General features: G+C 39.5%; 1 protein-coding gene across 1 annotated transcript in view; it reads left to right on the top strand.

Annotated features, from left to right (window-relative positions):
• The window catches only part of PANK2 (pantothenate kinase 2), a 59,428-nt gene that overhangs the window by 28,437 nt on the left and 12,618 nt on the right, over nucleotides 1–18,373 (top strand). The window contains 4 exon segments of the mRNA XM_042783588.1: nucleotides 3,185–3,537; nucleotides 11,776–12,029; nucleotides 13,025–13,201; nucleotides 17,271–17,394. Of these exon segments, the coding sequence (XP_042639522.1) occupies nucleotides 3,185–3,537; nucleotides 11,776–12,029; nucleotides 13,025–13,201; nucleotides 17,271–17,394 (908 nt within the window).

Raw genomic sequence — 18,373 nt, 5'->3', positions numbered from 1 at the left:
TCATAGTGACTCTTATGTACAGCACAACAAAACACTGCCCAGTACCATGCTTTGGGTTAGGCACACTTTAGTCTTCAAAGTGACATCTTTGTTTCTTAACACTTTAAAGAGGTCTTTTGCAGCAGATTTGCCCGGTGCAATACATCTGATTTCCTGACTGCTGTTTCCATAGGTGTTGACTGTGGATCCAAGTAAAATGAAATCTCTGCCAACTTTAATCTCTTCTCCACTTATCATGATGTTGCTTATTGGTTCAGTTGTGAGGATTTTCATTTTCTTCATGTTGAGGTGTAATCCATACTGCAGATGGTAGTCTTTAATCTTCATCAGTAAGTGCTTCAAGTCATCTTTACTTTCAGCAAGCAAGGTTGTGTTATCTGCATATTGCAGGTTGTTTATGGTTCTTCCCCCAATCCTGATCCTGTGTTGTTCTTCATGTAGTCCAGCTTCTCGAATTACTTGCTCAGCACACAGATTAAATAAATATGGTGAAAGGATACAACCTTGACACACATCCTTCCTGATTTTAAACCGTGTAGTATCCCCTTGTTCTTTTTGAATGACAGCCTTTTGGTCTATGTACACATTTCTTATGAGCACAGTTAAATGTTCTTGAATTCCCCTTCTTTGCAGTGTTCTCTATAATATCAAGCATATAGTTGTAGTTTAACTCCCCTTTTTAAAGTCTCCTCTCTGCTCCTGCAACTCTTTCTTCAGATATTTGGGTCCTTGTTTTGGAGGTGTTGATTTCTTCTTTGGTGATTATAGTTGGTAGTGATCATCTTTACAGTGATGCCCATTCTGTTTACCAGTCTATCCGGATGGAGTAGGAGAGTGATAGGATGTGTAGTCAGATGTGGGATATAAGGACTCTCCTTCCTTCTGGGTAATAGCAGCCTCCTGGGTCCATTCTGATTTAATGCCTCTGCTCACTCAGAGTTTGCTTTTTGTGGTTGAAGGTGGAGATTGAGTTAGTAGAGGGTAGTGGCTGACTTGCCCAGTTGTGCCAAATGCATTTGGCCACTAGAGCACCCATGACTGACCTGAGCCTGCTCCTGTTTCTCCATGGCAGCCACCCTTGACTACAGTTTGAATGGAGCACTCCCATATGCTCCCCCTACTGCCATAATCCCCTTGCCATTGAGTCTATTCTGACTCATAGCAACCCTGTAGAACAGGGTAGAACTGCCTCATAGGGTTCCAAGGCTGTGTGAATCTTCTTGGAATCAGATTGCCCCATCTTTCTCCCACAGAATGGTTGGTGGGTTTGAACTGGCGACCTTTTGGTTAGCAGCCTAATGCCTTAACCACAGTACTACCAGAGCTCTTTTTTCCTACTGTAATAGCTGTTCCAGTTTTTATAGCATTCCTCTTTTGAGAGATCTGGACATTTACTATGGAGGCAGTTCTACTTGATGGTCACTGTTCTGGTTACCTAGTGCCTCTCTGACAGGAATATACCATAATTAGGATGGCCTTAACTAACAGGAGTTTATTCTCTTACAGTTTGGAGGCTTTAAGTCCAAGTTCAAAGTACCAGGCTCTAGGGGCTGGGTGAAAGCCCCTCAACCTTGGGGTCCAGCTCTGCCTCCTGCTCCTGGCCCACTGGAGCTAGAGGCGTTTCTTTACTCAGACAGCTGCTAGCTGCTGAGGCTGACAAACCCAAGGTTGACAGATAAAAAGGCACAGTCCCAATGCTACCAAACCACAGTGCCGGCCATTAAGTTAAGTCCATTGTAAGTCCCAAGGTTGGCAGAGCATGGCAGGGTGCTGTACAATGACACGGTGACATGCAGGGTCCAAGTGTGCCATAAACTAGACACCATTCCCCAAGGCTTCTGCTTATATACAGGAAGCAGACCACATCCCTAAGGCAGCTACTCAGCTGCTCACAGTAGATTCCACCATGGAGTTGATTACCAGTCTCATCATGGGGAATACTACATCCAGCTGCCCAGCAACTCAACCAGGCCCAGCCAAGTTGACACACGAACTGAACTACCACAGTCACTATGAGTCAGAATTGTCTGTAGGCAGTGGGTCTGTTTTTTCATTTTAGATTTGGACAGTTAACTGCCTCTGTCTGTCTAGTTCTTTGATAATATACCATTCTTTGTTTCTCAGAATTATTTTAGACAATAATATACCAAATCTATATCTTCAATCATTTCTAGAATTTAGGGTGGGAAGGGGTCTAAACAATCTTTTTTTTTTTTAAAAATACCATCCAGAATTCTTTTAATCCACATCTCACCAGATTTACATACATTTCATTCATCCATTCTTCCAGATCAGTGGTTCTCATAGTGTGGTCCCTGGATCAGCAGCAATGGTTATTTAAAAAAAAAACCAAAAAACAAACAAACAAAAAAACCACAACCCACTGTCATCAAGTTGATTGTGTCTCATAGCAACCCCCACTGGGTTTCCAAGGTTGTAAATCCTTATGGAAGTAGATTGTTCCATTTTCCGTCCTCGGAGTAGCTTGTGGGCTTGAACAGCCAACCTTCTGGTTAGCAGTCAAATGCTGGGAACTCATGAGAAATGTAAACTCTCACCCTAGAATGACATACAGTCCATCTTGATCTAATCTCCTGAAGCAATTTTTGAAAGGATTTTTTTTTAGAACAGATGGTAAAGTTTAATTAAAACCTTTTATCTTTAGTATATCACTTTTTGAGAGCAAAATTGATCATTGGAAATATGTTACACAGGGTTTGGAAATTGCCATACAGAGATAATTGGATAGTTTATTTTGGCCTAGTTTAAGATATATTGACGAGCTCAGAAAAGTCTTATTATTCCTTTAAGCCAGTGGGAAGGATGGAGATTATTTTCAGTCTTTTTTTTCTTTTTCAGTGTTGAGGTTTATGGTTAGTCATTTTGTTACTTTAATATTTTACTGAACAATGTGGGCTTGTCTGCAAGAGGGTTAGGTTGATTCACTATTCTGATATTTTTCTTTTTGATCTTTGTCCTAGTTTTTTAAATTGGAAAAAAAATTTTTTTTCAACACACAAATTGGACAGAATCATACCCCTTTTCCCATAAACTTTTCTATTTGTAATTATGTCCCTTGAAAACCACAGAATGTGAATTACATTGCAAGTCTATTTATTAAGTGTAAACTTGCAGTTTTTAGAAAAAAAGCCGTTCTGACTTTTTTTTTTCCTTTCCCGTTTAGTTTTTCCATGGTTTGGCTTGGATATTGGTGGAACCCTGGTCAAGCTGGTTTATTTTGAACCCAAAGATATCACTGCTGAAGAAGAGGAGGAAGAAGTGGAAAGTCTTAAAAGTATTCGGAAGTACCTGACCTCCAATGTGGCTTATGGGTCCACGGGCATCCGGGATGTGCACCTTGAGCTGAAGGACCTGACTCTGTGTGGACGCAAAGGCAATCTGCACTTTATACGCTTTCCCACTCATGACATGCCTGCTTTTATTCAAATGGGCAGAGATAAAAACTTCTCGAGTCTCCACACTGTCTTTTGTGCTACTGGAGGTGGAGCGTACAAATTTGAGCAGGATTTTCTCACAGTATGCATTCTTTAGCTTATATACAATTTATGGTAATCTAATTGTGAAACATAATACCAATAGCAGGATTGGTGGAATCATTTCCACCTCTAATGGAACTTCAGTTTTCTTGACTCAAACTAAGTTTAGATATAAATTAGTGATAATTAGGAATTAACCATGTAGAGATCATTGTATAGTTTTTTTTTTTTTTTTTTTTTGCCCACTTCAGTGTGTTGGTGAGATTCACAACCACTAAAAACAGCATTTTGTGTTCTTTTATTATTAAAACTAAAATTGAGTCTGGGATAAGCAGAGTAAAGAACTCTATTAGGAACAACATCATTAAATCTTGGAATGAGATTGAAAAATAATTTTTAAAAGGTCACGTAATTTCATGTTATAAAATTGTTTCCAGTCTCTTGTCTACCACATAATTTTTCTTGACCTCAGTTTTTTCCTGTCAGGTTCACTAAATAGAATAAGAAGGCTGGTCAGAAGTATTGCTGTTCAGACTTCAGGGCTAGTCTGAGAGGGCTGACAGCAGGCCCTCCTCTCCTTGAATGCCTTCTGATGTGCACACATATTAACCAGAGTTTTTAGATCCTGTCTGGCCCCAGAGGCCAGATTTGATTTTGTTTTCATTCATTCGACATCTATGAGCAAGACTTGTTAGTTATTGTTGTTATGTGCCGTTGAGTCGTCTCTGACTCATAACAACCTTATGTACAACAGAATGAAACACTGCTGGGTCCTATACCAGCCTCATGATCCCTACTGTACCTGAGCTCATAGCTGCAGCCACTGTGTCATTCCATCTTGTTGAGGGTCTTCCCCTTTTTTGTTGATTCTCCACTTTACCAAGCATGACATCCTTCTGAAAACATGACCAAAGTAGGTGAGATGAAGTTTGTCCATCCTTGCTTCCAAGGAGCATTCTGGCTGCACTTCTTCCAGGATAGATTTGTTCTTTTAGCAGTCTGTGGTACTTTGAGCATTCTTCATCAATACCACAAATCAAAAGTATCAACTTTTCTTTGGTCTTCCTATTCATTGTCCAGCTCTCACATGCAAATGAACCAATTGAAAACACCATGGCTTGGGTTAGGTGCATTTTAGTCTTCAAGGAGGTATCTTTGCTCCTCAGCACTTTAAAAGTATTTTGCAGCAGATTTGCCTTGTGAAAGACATCGTATGATATCTTGACTGCTGCTTCCATTGGTGTTGATTGTGGAACCAAGTAATATGAAATCTTTGACAACTTCAGTTGTTTCTCCATTTATCGTGATGCTGCTTAATGGTCCAGTTGTGAGGATCTTTGTTTTCTTTATATTGAGATGGAATCCATACTGTAGACTGTAGTCTTTAATCTTCATCAGTAAGTGCTTCAAGTCATCCTCACTTTCAGCAAGCAAAGTTGTGTCGTTTGTGTATCTTCAGTTGTTAATGAGCCTTCCTCCAATCCTGATGCCACATTCTTCTTCATATAGTCCAGCTTCTCAGATTATTTGCTCAGCATACAGATTGGATGAGTATGGGGAAAGGATACAACCCTGACACACTCCCTTCTTGGTTTTAAACCATGCAATATCCCCTTGTTCTGTTTGAATGACAGCCTCCTGGTCTGTGTACAGGTTCCTCATAAGTAAATTTAAGTGTTCAGGAATTCCCATTCTTCTCAGTGTTATCCACAATTTGTTATGATCCACACAATTGAATGCCTTTGCATAGTCAATAAAACACAAGTAGACATCTTTCTGGTATTCTTTGTTTTCAGCCAAGATCCATCTGACATTATCTTTGATATTCCTCACTCCACATCCCCTTCTGAATCCAGCTTGCCTTTCTGAAAGTTATCTGTCAAAAACTTCTGCAACCATTTTTGAATTACCTTCAGCAAGATTTTACTTGCGTGTGATATCAATGATATTGTTTGATAATTTCCACATTCTGTGAGATCAGCTTTCTTTGGAATGGGTACAAATATGGATCTCTTCCAGTTAGTTGCCCAGGTAGCTGTCTTCCAAATCTCTTGGCATAGCTGAGGGAGTGCCTCCAGTGTGGCATCCATTTGTTGAAATATCTCAGTGTTTCCTCAGTTCGTGGAGCCTTGTTCTTCACCGATTCCTTCAGTGCAGCTTTGACTTCTTCCTTTAGTACCTTTAGTTCTTGATGATATGCCACCTTCTGAAATGGATGATCATCTACCAGTTCTTTTTGGTATAATGACTGTGTATCCCATTCATCTTCTTTTGATGTTTCCTGCATCATTCAACATATTGCCCATGGAATCTTTCAGTATCGCAATTCGAGGCTTAAATTTTTTCCTCAGTTCTTTCAGCTTGAGAAGTGCCAAGCATGTTCTTCCATTTTGGTTTTCTAACTCCAGGTCTTTGCACATTTAATTATAATAATTGATTTTGTCTTCTTGAGCTGCTCTTTGAAATCTGTCAGCTTTTTTATGTTGTTGATTCTACCATTTGCTTTAGCTACTCTCCGTTCAAGGGTAAGTTTCAGAGTCTGTCTGACTGGCTGCAGTGAGCAAGGCAGTGGTGCTAAATCCTTTGGGAATAGATTGGAGATGCGTAAGAGAACGGACATGTGAGGTGGATAAGACCTTGACCTGCAGGCTGCAGTATGGATTTAGATTTAAAATGTTATGGGTGACCATGTTTTTAATGCTACCAGATGAGAATATTAGTCTGGTGGAGGTTCTGTCTTTGTTGTTCACCATGTCTGCCTTTTTTTGTGTGTGTCATTGTATGGCTTGTGACCTTATCTGCCTTCTTTTCTTGTCCTCTATCCCCTTTCCCTCATAAACAAAAAACCAAAAACCAGACCCACTGGTGTCAATTCTGACTTATAGTGACCCTACAAGACAGAGTAGAACTGCCCTGTAGGGTTTCCAAGGCTGTAATCTTTACAGAAGCAGTGTGCCATATCTTTCTCCCTGGGAGTGGCTGGTGGGTTCGAACCACCAACCTTTTCGTTAGCAGTTGAGCATTTAACCACTGTGCCACTAGGGCTCCTTCTTTCTCCCATAATTGACCATAATAATTATAACACATAATTCAAATATATTATCTAACAAGGTTTTATATCTTCTGCTTGAATTTTCCTTGGTGGTTAGTTTTCAGCAGTTTCCCTTCTACCTGTGAATAAAGGGAGAGGTAGCAGGAGGAAAGGTTTTCCTCCTTCGTAGAAGCCTTTGTGGACTCTGGACCATAATTAATAGGTAAGGGAGAAAACCTTTATTTGCAGAACCCTGTAGATGTGCCCTTTGTAACATATTTGGAAGCTATTCTGGCTGTTAGCGGAGGTTCATTGAAAGGTATCCTTGGCTGGTACAATGGTTAATGCACTCAGCTGCTGACGGAAAGGTTGGCAATTTGAGTCCATCCAGAGGCACCTGGGGGAGGGGGTGGAAGGCCTATGGATCTGCTTCTGACATATCAGCCTTGGAATGCCCTTCGGAGTATGTTTCTGCTTTGACATACATGGGGTCGTCATGAGTCAGATTTGACTTGATGGCAGCCACCACCACCACCATCTATCCTTGAAAACAGTTAAAGTCAAATCATTTTTGTGCATTAGGAGTGACTGATATTTAATAAAACCACAGTGAAATATGTTTTAAAATACTGAGTTACCATGTTTCTTTTTACACGTAAATTAGATTTTCTCACACTTTTGAGTTTGTTGTTGGTGCTACATTTACTGGGTAACGGGATGGTGAAATTATGTAAGAATTCAGTCATCTAAATATATCAACCAGTTTAAGAGTCATTGGGAGCATCAGTACAGCAGGGCACTTAAGGATAATTATGGAGAGGGTAAATGGAGAAATCAATTTTCTGACATATAATGGCACAAAACTACTTGGATTTCAGTAGACCACCAGTGGAAAATGATTTGGCTCAGAAATTAAAATGCTGGCAGATTGAGATTCAAGATATCAACATTTAATTCGTGTTGGCATGGAAGGCAGGAAATAAGGACAGTGGTGAACACTTAAAAAGTGGTGGGGTTTGGTCAGTAGAAAGGTGACTTAATATCCGCTTTCCTCCATTTTTTGCCCATGACTTAATATGCTTAATTAGGGATTAATTAATAAAGGATTGAAGTGAAGTTATGTTTTTAATTTACCATCTCTGCTGTGGATCAGAATAAATTGAGTGTAAGTATAATCACATGGGACTTGAATTAGACATAAGGGGGGAAACCTGCAGGGCCAAACGCGGCTGTGAACAGGTGCTTTAGGGGTTGAGGTACTTGTCATATAATATTGAGTATATAGGCAGTCCCCAGGTTGCAGATATCTGACTTAAGGACAACTCCTATTTGTCCTTTTAAGAGGGCTTCATACTGATTCACACTGGTTCTGTCATTGCCAAGGAAGTGAAACAGGAACAGGCTTCAGTTTTTACAGTTTGGGTGATTTGTCACAGTAACCCGAACAGGAGGAATTATGGGTGAAAGCTATGGAAAATGAGAGACTCGGGAGAGGTGCAGTGAGCCCTGTCAGGAGCCTGATGCTTGAGATTGAATTATTGGCAGGACGTGGAGAGCTGCACAGATTCAAAGTGGTGTGGTTGGCCATTATCCTTGAGTGGGGGCCACTGCTGTACGTGAGCGGCATCTTTGAGTGGGGTAGTGCTGTTTCAGCTCAAAATCTGTTTTATGTTTATGTAAATTTGCTCTTACTGTCAAAAGACTGAACCCACCCCTGCTTGCAACAAATTCATTATCACAGTCATCTCCACTTGCAGTTTTTAAGTCATTAAAAAGGAAGCCTTTTCTTGCACTAAAGTAAGGCTAAATAAGAACTGTGTGCACCTGTTCCGGCTCGCATACAAATCTGAAAGACATACTTAGGAACGAATCTCATTGGGACTGCCTGTATATGCTTGTAAGCATTCAAATAGGTTAGACGTTCATAGAGTGAAGTATAGAAGCTCCTTTTAAAGTCTCTCCAAAGCATCACTGTTCAATTTATGTACCTTTTTAACATTTTTTATGCATAACTGGTGGTGCAGTGCCTAAGGCATTTGACTGCTAACCAGAAGGTTGGCGTTTCAGTCCCACCAGCCACTCCGTGGAAGGACGACGGGGCAATCTACTTCTATAAATACATACTGCCTTAGAAACTCTGTGGGGGTTGCTAGGAGTTGGAATTGACTCGATGGCAGTGGATTTGGTTTATTTGGTTTTTGGTGCATGACTGTATGACACATATGTGCTTTTAAACATGGTTTTATAAAAATAGGCAAATTAGATATTTTATAAAATTTTTCTCACATTTTTTGACTAAAAACATGTTTTAGAGTTCTTTCCACTTTAGTACTTAAGATTATATATATATATATACACACACACACACACACACACACATATATATACACACACACACACACACACACACACATATATATATATATTTAAACATCTTGTGTTTTAGGTGAAAGTTGACATAGCAAATTAGTTTTTGACAGTTTATCCACAAACTCTTCTGTGACTTTGGTTGCTATCCTCACAATGTGTCAGCACTCTCCCTGTTTCCATCCCTCCAGATTGCCTGCTCCTCCTTGCCTTCTCATCTTTGCTTTTGGGCTAATGTTGCTTGCTTGGCTTTGTGTAGTTGATCTAAGGAGCACATTCCTCACAGGTGTTATTGTTTATTTTATAAACCAATCTTTTATTTGGATGAAGGGTGGCCTTTAGACGTGGCTTTAGTTCCAGGTTAAAAGGGTGTCTTAGGGTGCTAATCTTGGGGGTGCTACCAGTCTCTATCACACTAGTGAGTGTGTTGTTCTTTGTGAATTTGAGTTTTGTTCTACATTTTTCTACCATTCTAACTAGGACCTTCTGTTGTGTTCCCTAGTCACAGTTGTTGTTAGTGGTAGCCAGGCACCACTACCAGGCATTTGATTTTTCTGGTCTCAGGCTAGGGGAGGCTGTGGTTCATGTGGGCCATTAGTCCTGGGGACTAATTGCTTTCTTGAGTCTTTTGCTTCCTTGAGTCTTTCGTTTCCTTCATTTCATTCTCTTTTGTTCCAGATGGGAAGAGACCAGTAGTTGTATCTTAGATGACTACTTGTAAGCTTTTAAGACCCCGGATGTTACTTAGCAAACTAGGATGGAGCATTATCTTGATGAACTATGTTATGCCAATTGACCTAGATGTCCCCCAAAACTATTATCCTTAGCCTGCAAGCCTGGTAACCTCAGTCCCATGAGGTGTTTGATATGCCTAAGAATTTTCCATGATTGTCCCCCCGTGTGTGCTCTATTATATATTGTTGTTGTTGTTGTTGTTATGTGCCGTCGAGTCAGCCCTGACTCATAGCGACCCCTCCTTGGGTTTCCGAGGCAGTATCACTACGGAAGTAGGATTGCCCAACCTTCCTTCCGAGGAGTGGCTGGTGGGTTTGAACCGCCAGCCTTCTGGTTAGCAGTCAAGTGCCTTAGTCACTATGCTACCAGAGCTCCCCTATTATATATAGGAACATTTATATAGTACATATAACTGTGTATCTACAGATACCCACAACTGTACCTACATACATGTGCATGTACTCCCATGCACCCTCCCTTACCTGTATCACATACATGTTGTTGTTAGGTGCTGTTGAGTTGGCTTTGACTCACAGTGACACCTATGTACTACAGAATGAAACACTGCCTAATCTATAGCACACATAACTACCTATATAGCCACTCACAAATTTTTGGTTATTGTTGCAGAATTGTATGTATTATAGCATTTACTATGTTGTTGTTGTTATGTGCTGTCTAGTCAGACCCGACTCATAGTGACCCCTCCTTGGGTTTCCAAGGCAGTATCACTATGGAAGTAGGTTGCCCAGCCTTCCTTCCCAGCAGTGGCTGGTGGGTTTGAACCTCCAGCCTTCTGGTTAGCAGTCAACTATTTACTATAGTTGTCCTTTATTCTTGTGAATCTCAGTGTCTTCATTTACCTTGGTCATATTATTCTGACTTTCTTGTAGTGTAAATTGCCTTTCCCTTGCCAGAATTAACATGTGTCTGCTATCTCTGTCCTCCCCCTTCCATCCCTGGTATCCTCAGAGAGCACAGATTTCTATGTGTAAACCTATTCTTGACTTTTTATAAAAGTGATAATCATAGATTATTTGTCCTTTTGTAATTACTTTATTTCACTTAGCATGTCCTCCAGATTCATCCATGTTACATAAGATGTATCGTGGACTTATCATTATTCTTTATAGTTGCATAGTAGTACACTGTATATATATACCACATTTTGTTTATCAAATCATCCATTGATAGAGACTTAGGTTGTTTCCATCTTTTTGCTATTGTGAATAATATTGCAGTGAATATGGGTGTGCATATATCCATTCGTGCTGCTACTCTTATTTCTCTAAGATGTGTACCTAGGAATGGGATTGCTGGATCATAAGGTATTTCTATTTCTAGCTTTTTGAGGAAGCATCATACCATTTTCCATAGTGGTTGTCACATTTTACAATCTTACCAGCAGTGGATAAGAGTCACAGTGTCGCCAGCATTTGTTGTTTCTGTTTTTTTGATCATTGTCATTTTTGCAGGGGTAAGGATACTTGTCATTGTTAATTGTATGGTGTTCCATAATATGAACAATACTTTATTGTTTTCATAGAATTAAACTGATAAAAATCATTTAAATTTCAGTACGGCTAAAATGCCCCCCACCTTTCCCAAGATACTGTAACCAGTTTAGATAACAAAAATCTTCTCTTGTCATTGGACACTTCAGCCCATTGGCTTCAAATTATTTTGAATAATAAAATGTGGTTTATTTTGTTACTGTTCCAAGGGTTTGAAGATGATCTTTTGGAAGGTAGATATCAGAGTCCTTGTGGCTCCCACTGTGTGCTCACATCACTTGGATTTCCTGGAATCTGCTTTCTGATAAGGATGTGAACTCAGCTGGGTACCTGCCTCATTTTCCCTGATAGCAGCTGACTAGTTGATAAAAGCTCACTTGTGGGTTTTTTTTTTTGGGGGGGGGGCATATCTCTCTAGCTGCTGCTATGATTTGTATAGTGTGTATTTGGGCTGTGGGAGTGTTAGTTTGCCCTATGGTCTTTATTGCCAAGTCTGTTTATAAAACATGCACACACAAGTAATACACATCTATAAGTGCTTTTTTGGTCTGTTTCATGTATGGGGGATGTCTGGTAAATGGAATTTTTAGTTTGTTAAAAAAAGTCTGAATATGTTCTTATTTCATTACAGATAGGTGATCTTCAGCTTCGCAAGCTTGATGAACTAGATTGCTTAATAAAAGGGATTTTATATATTGACTCAGTTGGATTCAATGGACGATCACAGTGCTATTACTTTGAAAATCCTGCTGATTCTGAAAAATGTCAGAAGTTACCATTTGATCTGAAAAATCCTTATCCTCTGCTTCTGGTGAACATTGGCTCAGGGGTCAGCATCTTAGCGGTATATTCCAAAGATAATTACAAGCGAGTCACAGGTACCAGGTAGGTCTCTTATTGAAAAGTCATTGTTTATTAGTAATATCATAATAGGTTAAAACTGAGTTTTCAAGTGGTTTCTGTAACTACGTCTTTAAGACCATGTTAAATTTATGTGAAAGCTTTAATTCTAGGATTATGCAAACAAATGTTGTCTCTTTGAAAACTTATTTCATGACCTATTGCTTAATACCCTTAATGCTCAAGATTTTGTTACCGTAGTTACAAAATATCAGCAGACTCACTGACCTTATAGTCCTTGCCCTTAGATAGTTCATGATATGTTATATATAGGCTAACTAAAACTGCTACTAGGTAGTACCTCTGAGAAGGCAAGGCAGAGTCCCACAAACTTTGTATGTATGTACACACACATAGCCAAGGGATGGTGTGAGATCTAGAAATTGAGATACTGATAGAAAATGGATTGGGAAGGGTAGTCTGGGAGGTGTGAGGTAAGGTGGAAAGTGAGAAGGTATCTGTCTTGTTCACTTGAGGAAAATGAACTGGGGAATGGGATAAACATTTTCAAACAGGTGTGAGTTGCAGAATGAGAGGAATATATTGGGGGAGAAAATACATTAATGGAGGGGTTGTGGTAGGGTAGAGGGGCTGAGGAGCCAGAGTGAGAAGGTGCTTGGATGAGAATGACTCAGTGCATAGGCCTGGAGAGAGTTAGGGTGGAGGTGACAGCATGATCCCAGGTCACGGGATGGGCTAATCTGCACCTGAGGCTCTTTACATTCTGCAGAGACCTAGACTGCACCGGGGACAAGGGCCCAGTGTTTTGCCACTTTGCTTGTTGGCTCACATGAATATGTATTTGTCTTAGAGGCACCTTGTTACTGTCTGTATTCATTGACTTTTTACTGGTGGCATCTGTATGTATGAACATTGTTTTGGGGGTCGTAAATGTTCTCTTTCTGTTGCACTGATCGGCTTCTTTTCTTTGTTGTTGTTGTTGTTGATGTTCTAATACTGCATTTTTATTGTAATCACAGTCTTGGAGGAGGAACCTTTTTTGGTCTCTGCTGTCTTCTTACTGGCTGTACTACATTTGAAGAAGCTCTTGAAATGGCATCTCGTGGAGATAGCACCAAAGTAGATAAACTAGTACGAGACATTTATGGAGGGGACTATGAGAGATTTGGACTGCCGGGCTGGGCTGTGGCTTCGAGGTAAGGAGGATGTATATGTTCTAGAATAAACACAAATAAAATATTAAATATTGAGCCCATCTCTTTTTTAATTTTTAACAACTTTATTGAGATATAATTCAAATACTCAAATAAAGGTCACTTTCTTAAAGTGACAATTTAGTGGTTTCTAGTATTTTTATGGAGTCCCTGGGAGGTGCAGATGGTTAATGTGCTTTGTGTTAACTGAAAGATTGGTTGTTCATATGCACCCAGAAGTGCCTCAGAAAAAAGACCTGGTGATGTACTTCTGAAAACTCAGCCATTGAAAACCCTGTGGAGTACAGTTCTACTCTGACATACATGGGGTCATCCTGAATTGGACTGACTCGATGGCAACTGGTAGTATATTTTCAGGCTTGTACAACCATTACCATAATCTAATTTCAGAACGTTTTCATCATCCCAGAAAGAAACCTTGTACCCATTAGCTATCATTGCCCTGCTCCTTATCCTTAGTCCTTGGCAAACACTAATCTGCTTTCTGTTTGGTACATTTGCCTGTCTGGACATGTCATATAAAGTGTCATACAATATGTGCCTTCTTTGATTTAGCATCATGTTCTCAAGGTTCATCCATGATGTACTATGAGTCAGTACTTTATTGTTTAATAATTTTCCATTGGATGGATATATACCACATTTTACATATCCATTTATCAGTTGATGGACATTTGGGTTGTTTCTACTTTTTGGTTATTATCAATACTGTTATGAAAATTCATGTATAGCTCTTCATGTGGCCATATGTTGGATATATATCTAGGAGTGGGATTACTAGGTAATAGGGTAACTCTGTGCTTCACCTTTTGAGGAACTGCCAGACTGTTTCCCAAAGTGGCTATACCATTTTACAATCCCACCAGCAGTGTATGAGTATTTCAATTCCTCCACATTCTCCTCAACACTTGTTATTATTAGTCTTTTTGGTTTTAGCCATCTTAATGGATGTGATTTTAATTTGTGTATCCCTAAGGACTGATGAGAAGGAGCCCTGGTGGTACACTACTTAAAGCACTTGGCTGCTAACTGAAAGATAGGCAGTTTAAAACCACTAGCAGCAGGAAAAAGATGTAGCAGTCTGTTTCCATAAAGATTATAGCCTTAGAAACCCAGTGAGGCAGTTCTCTGCTCTATAGGGTTGCTATGAGTTAGAATCCCTTTGACAGCAACAAGTTAATAACTGATGATATTGAACATCTTTTCATGTGCTTGTTGGCCTTTTTTTTTTTTTTTTTTTTAATTTTATTGTGATTCATTTCATTCATTTTCCATACAGCAGTTCACATACACTTTGTCTCATGACATTGACTGTAATCTCCCACAGTGCAACAGCTTTCCTCCCCATAGCCACCTCTTCCCTGTGTCCTTCCCTCCCATGCATTCCTGCCCCCTGAGCTGTCTTCCTGTGCATACATAGATAGCCCTTCAATTCTCCCAGGATTGATCTCTCTAAGGAGTGTATCCACCTAATGTAAACATTCAGCTCACTCATATGCCTGTCTTTTGTTTGGCTGGAAGCCACAGGAATGGGTTCAATTCCAGATTTGAAGGGCAGCTAGGAGCCATAGTCTAGGGATTCCACCAGGCTATATAAGACCAGCAAACCTGGCCCCCCCTCTTTTTTTTTTTTTTAAATGATTTTGAGTTTTGCTCCACATTGTTCTCCCACTCTGTCCAGGATCTCCTACATAGATCCCCCTCTGAGTGGTTGACAGTGGTAGCCAGGCACCATCTAGTTCTTCTGGTCTCATAGTTGCATAGACTGAGGATTGCATGGTATACCGGTCGCTTGGACTAATTTTTCCATGTGTCTTTGGTTTTCTTCATTCTTTGTCACTCTGGATGAGGAGAGACCTATCATTGCATCTAGATAGCCACTTGCAAACTTTTAAGATCCCAGTCGCCAAAGTAGGATGTGGAATGATGTTTTTGTGTAGTATGTTACGTTATTGGCCATTTTTTGTGTCATCTTTGTAGTATTGTCTGTTCAGATCCTTTGCCCTTTTTTAAACTGAGTTATTTGTCTTTTAAAATTCAGTTATAAGAGTTGTAATTTACGTTTTCTGGATACAAGTCCTTTATTAGATAAAAAAAAATTTGCACGTATTTTCATTGATTGTATTGATTTTCTTTTCATTTCCTTGATAATGTCCTTTGATGCACAAAAGTATTTAATTTTGATAAAGTCTGTTTAGGTACTTTCTTTATTACTGCTTGTGCTTTTGGTATTATAAAAAAATCACTGCCTAACAAAGATTTACTTCTGTGTTTTATTCTAAGAATTTTAAAATTTTAGGTCAGTGATCATATGACCATTTTGCATATGATGTGAGGTAGGGGGGTCCAAATTCATTCTTTCTGGCATAGAGATACACAGTTGTCTCAGCACCATTTGTTGAAAACATGTTTTTCCTTCATGGAATTGTCTTGGACCCCTTGTTGAAAATCAGTTGTCCTTGAATGTGTGGGTTTATTTTTGGATTCTGAATTCTGTTCCATTTAGCTACACAAATGTTCTTATGCCAGTACCACACTGTTTTGATTACTGTAGCTTTGTGTATGTTTTGAAATTGGAAAATACGATTCTTCTAAATTTTTTCTTCTTTTTCAAGATTATTTTGGCTATTCTGGGTCCCTTGGGTTGCCATATAAACTTTAGCAGCAGCTTGTCAATGTCTACAAAAAAGGCAGCTGGGATTTTGATAGGGATTGTGTTGTATCTGTAAATAATTTGGAGAATATTTCCATCTTAACAATGATAATAAGTTTTCTGATCCAAGAAGATGGATGTCTTTCCATTTATTTAGAGCTTTACTTTATTTAAACAGTTTTGTCATTTTTGGTGTTCAAGTGTTGGATTTCCTTTGTTAAATATATTCCTAAGCATTTTATTCTCTTCTATGCTATTGTAAATGGACTTTTTTTTTTTTTTTAAATTTAATTTTGGATTGCTCATTGCTGGTATATAGAAATACAGTTGATATATATGTATATGTGTATACATGTATAGGAGTTCTGGTAGCATAGTGCCTAAGGCACTTGATGGCTAACCAGAAGGCTGGCGGTTCAAACCCACCAGCCACTCCTCGGAAGGAAGGTTGGGCAATCCTACTTCCGTAGTGATACTGCCTCGGAAACCCAAGGAGGGGTTGCTATGAGTCGGGGCCGACTCAACGGCAAATAACAACACAACAACAATGTATACGTGTATATTGGGGCACATAGTTTTTAATAATGGACAAGGCACTTATATGTACTTGCTTGTTTACAAACTTTAAGCACTTTGTAAATGCTGTGTGGAACCCTGGTGGCACAGTGGTTAAACACTTGGCTGCTAAACAGAAGGTCAGCAGTTTGAATCCACCAGCTGCTCTGTGGGAGAAAAGAGCTGGTGGTCTGCTCCTGTAAAGATTATAGGCTAAGAAACCTTATGAACTGGGATAGACTTGATTGGCACACAGTAACAGTAAAGCTTTTGGTTGGTACCTTCCACTCATTTGTAACACTTCCTTTTCTAATTGGTTGAGTTTGGTTCTGGTTCTGGTTCATAGCAGTTCTGCTGCCAAGTACTTTGAAACATTTTACCTTTTCTGGAATTCTGAAATGCTTCAGTAGTTCACTGTGGGCCTCAGCTGTCCACACTTTGCTTTGCTCTGATAAAGCAGTTTACCAGGTATGAATATGAGCCTCTGAGTAGCTAGAGCTGAATTAAAAGTGTCCTGGAACTGTTCCTGGTTCCATAGGGAGTAGTGGTGCCTTATAGTGGGTCTGGTGAGATCCAACTGAATGTGAATTTCTAGCACCAAAGCTAGACTTCAGTAGTAACCAGAAGGAAAGCCATCTGCTTATTCAGAACTTGGAGGAGCTCTTTGAAGCTGTTTTTTTTTTTTTTTTTTAAGTAGATACTCTATTGTTCTATCATAAGAAACTTGAAGGTCTAAACAGTGTTGCCTAGAAGTTAGTTTTGTCTCAGTAAAGGAACAGTCAAGTTCTGTTGGGCTATGTTACTTTGCTTTAGCAATGAGCAATCATCTTTTTTTCACTACAGCTTTGGAAACATGATGAGCAAGGAGAAGCGAGAGGCTGTCAGTAAAGAGGACCTCGCCAGAGCAACTTTGATCACCATCACCAACAACATTGGCTCAATAGCAAGAATGTGTGCCCTTAATGAAGTAAGGGGACATAGAATTCTTTTGTTGCTCTGAGAATTTATATTTTGCGTTTAAATAACTACAGAATTTACTAAGTGGACCCCACCTTGTGTATGATGTTTTCTCAGAATAGTGCCTAAATGATAGATGGGGTAGAGTTTGGTTCAATGCAGAGTTAAAAGTCTTTAAATGTAAATTAACCTCATTTGCTTTTCTTTCTTACTGAAGATGAACACTGCTGCTATCTAGAAGTAAAATTTTATCTTTTGAGGAGAAAGTACAGGAAAGTAGCAGCCAGCATCCCAGATGATGGGGCCTGTTGGGTGGTGATGGTGGGTAATGCTGCCGAATCTAGATGCCATGCTCATCGTGGAGCTCTAGAATCTCTGGGAAGGAATCCAGAGGAAGTCATTGACACAGGGAGAAGACTGAGCGGGCACAGGAGTGCCCACCCTGGCTGTACCTCCAGCTCAGCAGAGCTGCATCTTCGTGCTTTCAGCTTCTTTACAGTGCTGCCTTGTAGCATTCAGGTCAAGCAGCATTGTACAGGGCTATGAAAGAACCAAGAATGGGCTGCCCTTGGGGAAGGAGAACTTGGATCCAGTTGGTGCAGCTTTATAGCTTATTCCTATTTAGAAATTCTCTTTGAAATTATTCTTTTAAATAGATAACATGTGGCTTTAAAAAAGGAAACTTAAAAAGTAGAGCAGAGGTTTCTCTTTTAATTAAAAAGACATTGTGTTAGCTTGCAGTAGTTAAAAACATGTTTTCATTTGAATATCTTAGTAGTACTTTTACCTTTATTGCATGCTCTCTTTCCTGTGCTTATGTATTTTCATATATTTTAGTTTGTGTACCTATTTAACATACAAATTTCATGGGTGTAGTTCATGATGGAGTTCTTTTCATTTTAAGTCATTCACCTAGTGCTAGGCATTTGGTTGCTTCCCTATGATAACTCTGCAGTAAGCAAAAATGTCATGCTATTTTTTTTTTTTTT

The sequence above is a fragment of the Orycteropus afer genome, unplaced genomic scaffold, assembly GCF_000298275.1.
Source record: "Orycteropus afer afer isolate SDZICR_OR568_19922 unplaced genomic scaffold, OryAfe1.0 scaffold00020, whole genome shotgun sequence".
NCBI lineage: Eukaryota > Metazoa > Chordata > Mammalia > Tubulidentata > Orycteropodidae > Orycteropus > Orycteropus afer.
The sequence above is the reverse complement of the archived record's forward strand: the minus strand, read 5'-3'. Positions and strand labels throughout refer to the sequence as shown.